The 9,866-nt window shown below is 35.6% G+C and overlaps 1 protein-coding gene across 1 annotated transcript in view; it reads left to right on the top strand.

Moving 5' to 3' along the window:
* Nucleotides 1–575: 575 nt before the first annotated feature.
* Nucleotides 576–9,866, top strand: part of LOC129950727 (uncharacterized) — a 73,300-nt gene continuing 64,009 nt past the window's right edge. The window contains exons 1-2 of the mRNA XM_056062649.1: nt 576–743; nt 890–1,079. Coding sequence (XP_055918624.1) covers nt 954–1,079 — 126 coding nt within the window. The 5' untranslated portion in view covers nt 576–743; nt 890–953. The remainder of the gene's footprint in view (nt 744–889; nt 1,080–9,866) is intronic.

Genomic DNA, 9,866 nt, shown 5'->3' with positions numbered 1-9,866 from the left:
ACGCACCACCACAACACCAGAAACACGATCGCTTATATTTCATTTTTTTGATTTTTCATTCTAGATATACTCGTACATATTCTGGAGCAAATCAAAGACTTCCACTCCAGCGCTCCTCTGGCCCATTTTATGCGATAATGTTGGGTGGAAGAGGACGATTGCGAGATCGATCCGCAGTCCACACTTACAGATCACACTGAGGATCGCCTGAACCGAACATGAGTTCCGGTGGCGCGAGGGTGCTAAGGGGCATTTGTGGGGTCAAAAAGCAAGTGATACGGATCCATAAAGTGCTACAAGTGTGCGTCATGTTAACGCTGCGGCTGCTTGAAGCCGAAACAATACATTCTCAAAACGAAATGATGATCACCAAAAGCAAGAGGGTTGTTTTTTACTTTGCTATACAATCGCTTGTCTCTGGAACTGGGACTACGCTTTGGCTGGGGCTGGGTGGAAGTGGAAGAAACAAGATCAGTATAGCTATTGTGTTCTCTTTGGGAGCTCCAGACTGTAATAGTTTTGTGTGTGTTGAATTGTTGGGAGCCGCTCGGCAAAACAGAAATTCTGTTAGGAGACTCGTGTTTAGTAACACTTCGAACGTTTGTCGATCTCCATGCAGGAGGAGTGAGTATTTCTCTGCTGCTTGGATAGTATTGTCCAAATTTTTCGTTGCTTAGAGAGATCTCTTCGTAGTTCGAAAGTCTGTTGCCATTTCTTTTGCAAACGAAATTTCAATCTTGGAGGTAAAGAAAAAACCTTTGTGCGGATTTTGTCGATGCGTTTCGATTCGATTCGGCGGGAACTTAAACTTTGATTTAAATTTATTTTTTTAATTTTTGGTTTAATTCGGGTTTTTGATTTTATTTTATTTTTGTCTTCTCCTTTATAGATCATTGTGATCGTTTAAGTGGACTTTTTTATTTATTTAACTTTTGTTTTTGATTTTGTGCAAAATGAAAACTCCCAGAGGCCTGTCCGGTCTCTTGGGTAGCCCGAACTTATCCTACATTTGGGCGGTGATATTTGCGATTTATCTAATATGCCTTTTCAATGGTGGATCCAGTTTTGTTGATGCTAAGGTAAGTGATAAATTAAAAAAGATTAAAGTCTTAAGTTTTCTTAACATCATCTGTTTATAGTAAGAATGTCTTTAGTTGCACGAAGTAGGGTTCTTATTTTTTTTTTTCTATTTTAAAAAGTGTACTTTTTTTGTAAAATATTAGGTTCAACTCAAAAATCAAGTGAAAGACACAAAGAACTTGAAATATGTTTTAAAAAGGAATAACATTTTTAATGTTTTTCGTCACATAAAATTACATTTTTCAAAATGGTAATACCATTTTTTTTGGATCTTTCATTTTTTTGAGTTTTCATAAAATACTAATTTGTTTAATTTAGTGGTTAAATTCAACCACTGAGTTCATCGACAGAATTGTTACATAGCTCTGATAATAAGTCAAGGTCAAGGTGTCTTGAAGTCATATAAACTACTAGCTGACCAGTTCTAGCATTGCTTCGTTTGGTCTAGAAACTTTAAGTTTGAAAACACTATTAAAATTAACAATTTCATTTGAACCCTTTTTCACGTTTAGATCAATTAAAGAAAATTACCTTAGGAGAAAAGTACAAATGTCTTGATGAAAGAGATAGCAAGACTTCAAAGTCCATATCCGGGTGTGATCTAACTTAGTTCACCGATACACGTGGTAAAGAATTCTAAAGGAAAATTTATTTTTCTATTGCCAATAAAAAAATAAACAAATTTGTTGTTCCCAAAAAGCAAACATTTTAAATTAGTACTTCCAAAATTTTAACCAATTTAGTAAAATGTTGAGTTACCAAACTAAAAATTATTTGGCTAACAGGCCTATTCTGCTATACATCGGAGGGAGTTTTACCTGAATTTTCACTAATCATTGTTTTGCTCTTCCTTTGAAGTGAATATGTCGGTAACGTCGGTAATACTGCGCGGTATTCTTCTATTCACGTCAAAGCATTTTTCATTTGATGTCTATTTTTTTCATTTTTGTAAGCAAAATGTAAGTGAAAACTAATTTATTGTTGAATTTAGAATATTTGTTTTATAAATAAAAGAATTTTAACATTTTTAGGGGAAGGAAGACACTTTTTTACATTTCTCCGACGAAGTTCTCTGTTTGAGGATTCTCTTATTCCTCTGGTTACAATTAGTATAAAACGTCCTTGGCTGCTTACAATTGGAATAAAAAGTCCAATACTGCCCATTCCCAAAAATTACACAAATTATTCTGTTTAGGTAGATTGATTAAACTTAATTTTTGCATGAATCAAAACAATTTATCCAACATTCCCAAGATTTTTACATGAACAGCTGTTTATTTGACTGTCAAATTGGTTTGGGATAATGTAGTTCACCCGATGGATCGCAGAATGCAAAGGCAGTGTAAAAGGGAATCGAATATACGATCCACGTGTATAGCACAAAGGGGCTGTAATTTTAAAGGATTTCAGCTTCTTAATGTTTCTTAAGATTAAGCATAAGTTTAAACGCAAAATGGCTATTTTAACTTTCAGTAATTTTCTAAGTCAGTTTATGACATCTGACTTTTTGACATTTCAATGACATTAATTAGTTCGTTCTCTAGATTTAGGTTTGTTTGCTTTTTTTGTTTTACTAGTTCACTGAATGCGTTTAAATGTCACTGTTAAGTATTTTACTAGTTATCAAAGGATTAATATTTTGGAATGGATAGTAAACTCCTAAATATTAATAAAAATGTGAGCTTTCAGATCCTAAACCATTAACAATACTTGTGCCGTAGACTTTTATTCACCTGATGATCAGTTAGTATTTAACTTTTATACTAAGATTTTATTATTTTAAATGTCATATTCGTTTATTAAAATCAATTCTATATTCATGAGATTTGACATATGTAAGTCATGGTCAGTAAAAAAAAGTCAGAATTTGATTCAGCCAGAATCCATTTTTTCAATCACAATTGGCCAATTTACATTTCTAAGATTTCTGGGAATTTTCTTCTAAGACAGATTGACAGAACAGTAGAAGTTTAAAGACAATTTACTGTTCATTCTCACCTAGCAATCAAATTAGCCTTGCATTTCTTTTCATCCTTTTTAAATTGTGCGATGAAGAATTCTTGAGAAACCCAATCATACAAATTCTGTCTTTAGAATTCTCACAGCGAAAGTGGACAAAAGTGAGAATAAGGTAATCTCAGAAATATAATCTGGCCAATTCGAACTGTAAAGTGATATTGGTCGCATTCACAACGCTAATGCAAAACTACACTACAAACCTAGTCAATCTGGAACTGTCATATTATTGGCAAATGCAAATATATAATATAAGAAACATTTTTTATTTGATAACTTTTACTTATCTTTTGTGTTTTTAAATTTTAAATTCAAAAAAATCAAATTTAAGACACAATTTGAATGATTTATATTTGTATTTAAATACTGAACGACTTATTTTATTTTGAATTCGTGTGTCTTTACCGAGCAGCTGATTGTGAAACGTCAAAATCATTCTCTATTAGCTTTGTAGCCGAATTTTTTACATTACGTCGGAGGGGAAATTTCAACTACTTTTGCAGTTAGATTTAGCCAATCAGAATCACTTTACTATGTAGCCACTAGCTTTGTGAATGCGACCATTTTTCTTGCAGAATCGAGTATGACTTCAGATTATGAGTTTTTTTTGCATGGTGTTTGTGTAGGTATATTCGTTGCAGGATGAAAGTTATTTTCATTTTCTTTAATTGATAATAATTCATTCAAATGTTATAAACATATGCGAACAATTCAGTTTGACAATATAAACTTTTTATTCATTGGAAAGTTGTGCTTTGACAGTTTCAAATTTAAAAACAACGATTTTTTTTAAACTAGAGAATTGAGAGAGTCACTTCAGTCTGATTGCTATGAAAAGTAAGGAAACATAGCTTAAAAATGGTTAATGACATTTATCTTATGTCAGGATTTGACATTTGCAAGTAAACAAAATCAGTTTGTTTGCTAAATAAAACCTTTTCATATTTCAGTTTGACAATATAAACTTTTTATCCATTGGAAAACTGTGTTTTGACAGTTTCAAATTTAAAAACAAACGATTTTTCTTGCCCTAGAGAATTGTGACAGTCACTTCAGTGTGATTGCAATGAACAGTTCGGAAACATAGCTTACAAATGGTTAGTGACATTTCTCTAATGTTATGATTTGACATTTGCAAGTAAGCAAACTCAGTTTGTTTGTTAAGAAAAACCTTTTGATAGTTCAGTATGCACTTTTTATCCATTGGAAAACTGTGTTTTGACAGTTTCAAATTTAAAAACAAACCATTTTTTTACCCTAGAGAATCGTAAGAGTCATTTCAGTGTCATTTCTATGAAACGTAAGGAAACATAGCTTACAAATGGTTATTGACATTTCTCTAATGTCATGATTTGGCATTTGCAAGACAAAAAAATCAGTTTGTTTTCTAAAAAAAAATCTTTTGATAATCCTTGTAAAATGAGAATTACAAAATTTGGCAACTTTGTATTATAAAGGGAAATGGTGCCAAGACGTCAAGCTTTGGTCCTATTTCACTACACCCATTTTTTGCCATTAAGATCACCTTCGTTATGCTGGAAGTAGAGACTCTAAGTTTAGATTTTTTAAATTTCGATACGTTATAAACACGAATTTGTGTAACCTGTACAAAATGTAGGTTTTGGGTATTTTGAATAAGTCAAATTATTCCGGGATTAATAAAGTGACGTTCGATCTTACACTTTCATCACCTTTGCGCATATGAATGAGGTTTTTTTGGATAGTTTAAAAATTATTTTTATGAAAAATTAGTACCCTTTTGAAAAATTCGGCCATAAATTGTAAGGTTTTCTAATATTTCATTATTTCGCAATTAGTCTATATTTTGGTTATTAGTTTATTGGTTTTAATTAATTTTAGACAACTTACAAACTAAAACAAAAGTTAGCATAGTTACCTACATAATAATTTGAATTTCCTTATCACGGCTTGGGTGAATCTTTTTGGGATAACCTCAGAAGCATGAAATTGAAAATAAGATTAGACATTTTTGTCTTGCAAAAAAAGCACTCATTGGTTTTTTTTTCTTCAATCTTTTCACATGTGCCTTTTAATCATAGTATAAAGTTTGTACTTATTTTATATATGTAAATATAAAATTATAATCATTGAAGAACCTTCAACATTTTGAAATCATGCTTCCGGCTCTAAAGCACAAAGAATATTTTATATTATTATTAATCTATATAGTCCATGGATGCTGGTATGGCGTTTTAATATGGAATATATATAGTTAGTGGTTATCGTCTTGCAAGTGATAACCTTATTTCGCAATTGGTCTTCATATTGTTGTATAGTAGATTGTTATAAAATCTGTCTCTGCGCTATGAAATATTTATTATCAAAAACAGAGAACGGATGGAAGTTAAATTTGGAACAAATTACTTAATATGTACATATTTACAAAAAAATATGTTGAACTAACATTTTAAGTTTAAGAATATTTTTTGATTTACTAATTATTAGGAAAAGAAAAAAGTTTTCATGTAAGAAAAATGTTTTGGATTTCTAAAATTTAAATCATCTTGACACATGTGAAATATATGAAGAACGGTCAAGATCATTTTTGTGTAATTCTTGGGATAATTTAAGTTTTTGGATCACCTTTAACAATCTTAATTGAAGGTTATCACTTGCAAACGGCAATAACGATTTTGATTAAACTTCTTATCATGTGATGTTCACAATTGTTTTAATAAAATTGCGTTTCTATTTTGTTGGGTATTTTGATTGATTTTTGGTAGTGATCTAGCCCAATAATATTCTGTCGTTCATTATTCTTGAAAAGGTCCCCAAGCTTAAACATGCAAATTGAACTTATTGAACTTGTTACATGTTCATGAATTATTATTATTTGAAGATCTATTGTGAATTTTACTATAATTTCCATTTATATATTGTGAGTTAACCTAACATAAGAATTGTCATATTTAGATGGGAAATTAAAGTCATTCTAGAAAATGTCAATATAAAGTGTGGTTCTTCTTTTCCTTGACATACTTTTCGGGGTTACATTAGAACTTATTCTACTATTTCTAAATAACGAAATCATTCATTCTCTCTCTGTCTTTCTTTCTCGCTTTTGTTCCTCTTTCACTCTTTTCATTCTTTTTAAATAACCCAATACAAATAAATTTGGTTGCGTTCCAGTTCTTGACGTAGAGAATCATACGCATTGTCTGACAAGTCCGACAGGTGACTTGGGATAGTTTGTAAATGCCAACTGTTGTCTCAATTCTGTCCCATAAAAAAAATGACAATTTTCGAGAATTTGCGACAGCTGTCAAGATTTTGGATATGGTATTTTTTTGAAAATTTTCACTGATAATTTCTGTATGGATAAAAATACAAATTACAATTTTGTCAGTGTGAAATTGACAATTATTGTGACAGGCAGGAGTATAGGTCGTGAAGTGACAATGTTGATAAACAATTACTAATATTATGTTTTAAAGTGAGAGTAATGAAGAATTGGATGTGCGATGTGTCACGAGAAATTTGTCATAGTCTTACATTCACAAAATTGTCGTTGTATTTAATTAAAATATACTTACTTAGGTCCTCAGGCTTGCTAAAGTCCGTTGGGAACCCCTTAAAGGGCATAGGGCCTACGGTTTCCGTTGATGTGTTTCAGCTCCCTCCAACTCTTTCCTAGTGACGCTGTTTCTGCCTTGACTGTCCTGCGCCATGTACTTCTCGGTCGTCCAGCTCTTCTTCCTTCTTGTGTGTGCGGATTCCACTTCATTACTTGGCCTGCAATGTAGTCGTTACGTTTTGGAAGCGTTTGTCCAATCCATTGCCACTTTAGTCTTCGTATTATAGATTCTATAGGTTCCTGACTTGTCCTTCTATAAAGGTTCTTTTTTGAAATACGGTTTGTCCAGAAAATCCTTAGGATGTTACGAAGACATCTATTCACGAAGCTTTGCAGCTTTCTTGTTATGGCTGAAGTAACTTTCCAAGTGCTGCATTTGTGCGAAAAAGTTCTTAAGCTGAAAGAGTTGTTCCTCCAAATTTTTGACAGTGGCAGATGAAGTCTTGTTCGGTTCCGCCTTCGATGGAAACGATGCTTTCAAGGCATTGAAAGTTCTCAACTATTTCCAGCGGTTGCGAGGAAATATTTATTTGAGAGGATGGTCGGGTTTCAAGGCTTATCATTTTTGTTTTGCCGGAATTAATTTTCAGCCTCTTAACTTCTGCTTCTCTCTCCACACTTGTTGTCATTTGATGAAGATCCATGATCCTATGAGAGAGTAAGAGAGCATCGTCCGCGTAATCCAAGTTCTTTAAATAGGATGTTAAAGTCCGTTGGATCCCTCCGCTACCTGACAAAGTTGCGCGCAGTATATCACAACAATATTGGAGACAGAATACAGCCCTGCCTGACTCCGCTTCGGATTTTAAAATCATCTGACAACCTACCATCTTGCAAATCGTGGCACTTGGATCAATCATATGCTGCTCCACAAAGCTAACCAGATATACACCCTGTTAACGCTATCAAAGGCCTTCTCGAAGTCGATGAAGTGGGAATTGATAATCAAAGCACTGTTCAATAATAATACAGTAGGATCCAGCGCGGAATCCTGCTTGTTCGGCATCGAGTGTGGCGTCCAGGTGTTCTTTGATGCGTTGCAATATAACTTTTGCTACTATTTTGGCAACGGCAGGTAGAACGCAAATTCTCTCCAGTTTTTGCACATTGTAAGATCTCCTTTTTTGGAAGCTTGACGATAATTCCCTTCTTCCACTCATAGGGAAAGCTTTCAGTGGTCCAGGATTCTTTTAAGAGCGGATGAAGCAGTTCGCTTGATGCCGTTAGAGCTGCTTGTAAAAGCTCTGCGGTAATCCCATCAAGTCCTACCGCTTTGTTACTCTTAAATGCTTTAATTGCTGCAAGGATCTCATCTTAACTGGGAGGTGCGGTGCGAATTCGGGGATAAGTTTCTTCAGGCGCTTCAGAAGGCTTCGGCTGCACGTTGTTTGCAAACACTCTGTCATTCACCAAACTTATCACAGTACCGTCGACTTTGTTCACCAGGTGTTGCTTTTAGCTGTGAGTACCGGTCAGTTCTTTGGTTATTCTGTAAACGGTCCTGCTGTCGCACCTGTTTGCAGCATCTTCTGCTTCTTGCGCTAATGCGTTGATGTAGTTACGCTTGTCGCGGCGCACACTGCGGTGAACGTGTCTCTTTTCCATGCGATACGAGTTCTCCAGTTCGTTTCTTTCTTCCTCTTGTGCAGCAATTATTCGAGCCCTTAACTCTTTGTGTTCGTTGATCCTTGCCCAAGATTCCTTTGAAAGCCAAGTGTTGTTACTTCTTTTTTTCCGACCGACTATTCTGTCAGCACCTGAAATGAAAACGTTTTTCACAGCATTGCAATGGTGTTCGAAATCGTCACGTTCTGTGCTGCCGATTGTTCTAGTTTCGTGTGACAGGTGGTCCCTGAATTGTTGACCGGCCCTGGGATCCTTTAGTCTAGCGATGTTGAATTTGGGGGCTCGTGTTGTTCCCTTTGATCTTCGAACTGTAGCTGTACGTAATCTTAGGGAAGCTATCATTAAGTGGTGGTCACGGGCAAGTCCCATATCGACGCCTCTTCTGTTTCGTACTGGAGACTGCTTCTAAAGCGTCGACAATTGCGAAGTGGTGAATGTGGTTGGCAGACGCTTGCCTGTCCGTTGACACCCAGCTAATTTTATGACAAAGTTTGTGCTCAAACATAGTGCCACCAATCACAAGGCTATAGGCGTTGCAGAAGTCAATAAACCTCTCACCATTATCATTGCAATTGCTGACTTCGTGAGCACCCATCACATGCCTTAGCCCGTTGTTGTAACTGCCAACCTTAGCATTGAGCTCTCTCATAACCAAAATTATATCTCCGCGGGGAATGTTGTTGTAGGCGGATCCTAGTTGACTTCCTCTTCATCAGATGCAAGCTCCGTCGGTGCGTAACACTGCATAATGGTGAAGGGTCATACTCTACTCTGAAACCTAGCTTTGATAAGCCGAAATAAGGCTTCTGGTTGCCGTTTTTGTAAGAAGTAACCCAACTCCAGCTTCTCTAGCGTCTCCTGGGTCATGACCAGAGTAAAGCAGTACAGTGTTACGTGTCGGTGACTTGTATATAACCGATCCCAACCATCGCACTTCGCTTAACCCTAAGATATCTATCCTGTATCGCATAAATTCTCTCTCTAATTGGAGGAATCTGGCATTGTGCGGACCTTTACGTCCTGCGTCCAGAAGCTTTCTCACATTCCAGAAACCAATCTTTGTCCGGGTACAACAGCCAAAAGTCGTCAACGAGTTATCATTTATTATCCGAGGGTGACACCGAGGTTAATATTCAGGCTCGCAAGCTCATCGCGATACTGCTGGACCAATTTAGATGAGGATGTGGCCGAGTTAATGGCTTTGACAGCTGCCTGACTGTCTGTAAAGATAGCCGCATTTCGCTTTTGGTTTTGGCTTTGTTTTAGTATCTTACATGCCTCCCTTATTGCCAGCAGTTCAGCCTGAAAAACGCTAGCAAAGTCCGGAAGCCTAAAGGATTTAGCTACATTTAGGGACTCAGAAAAGATCCCAGAACCAACTCCGCACTCCATCTTTGAGCCGTCAGTTAAGATGGTTGTGTCGAAACCTATAGACACGATGTCATCCTCCCAATCTTAAGAGTGCAGTAGTCAGTGTCTACCGAGATAATATCTGAGGGAATCAATTTCGTTGTGCAGCTGCGACCATAAGGTTTTGACAACCAGCTGT

Source organism: Eupeodes corollae, chromosome 3 (assembly GCF_945859685.1).
Source record: "Eupeodes corollae chromosome 3, idEupCoro1.1, whole genome shotgun sequence".
Lineage (NCBI taxonomy): Eukaryota > Metazoa > Arthropoda > Insecta > Diptera > Syrphidae > Eupeodes > Eupeodes corollae.
This window is presented reverse-complemented; position numbering and strand designations above follow the sequence as displayed.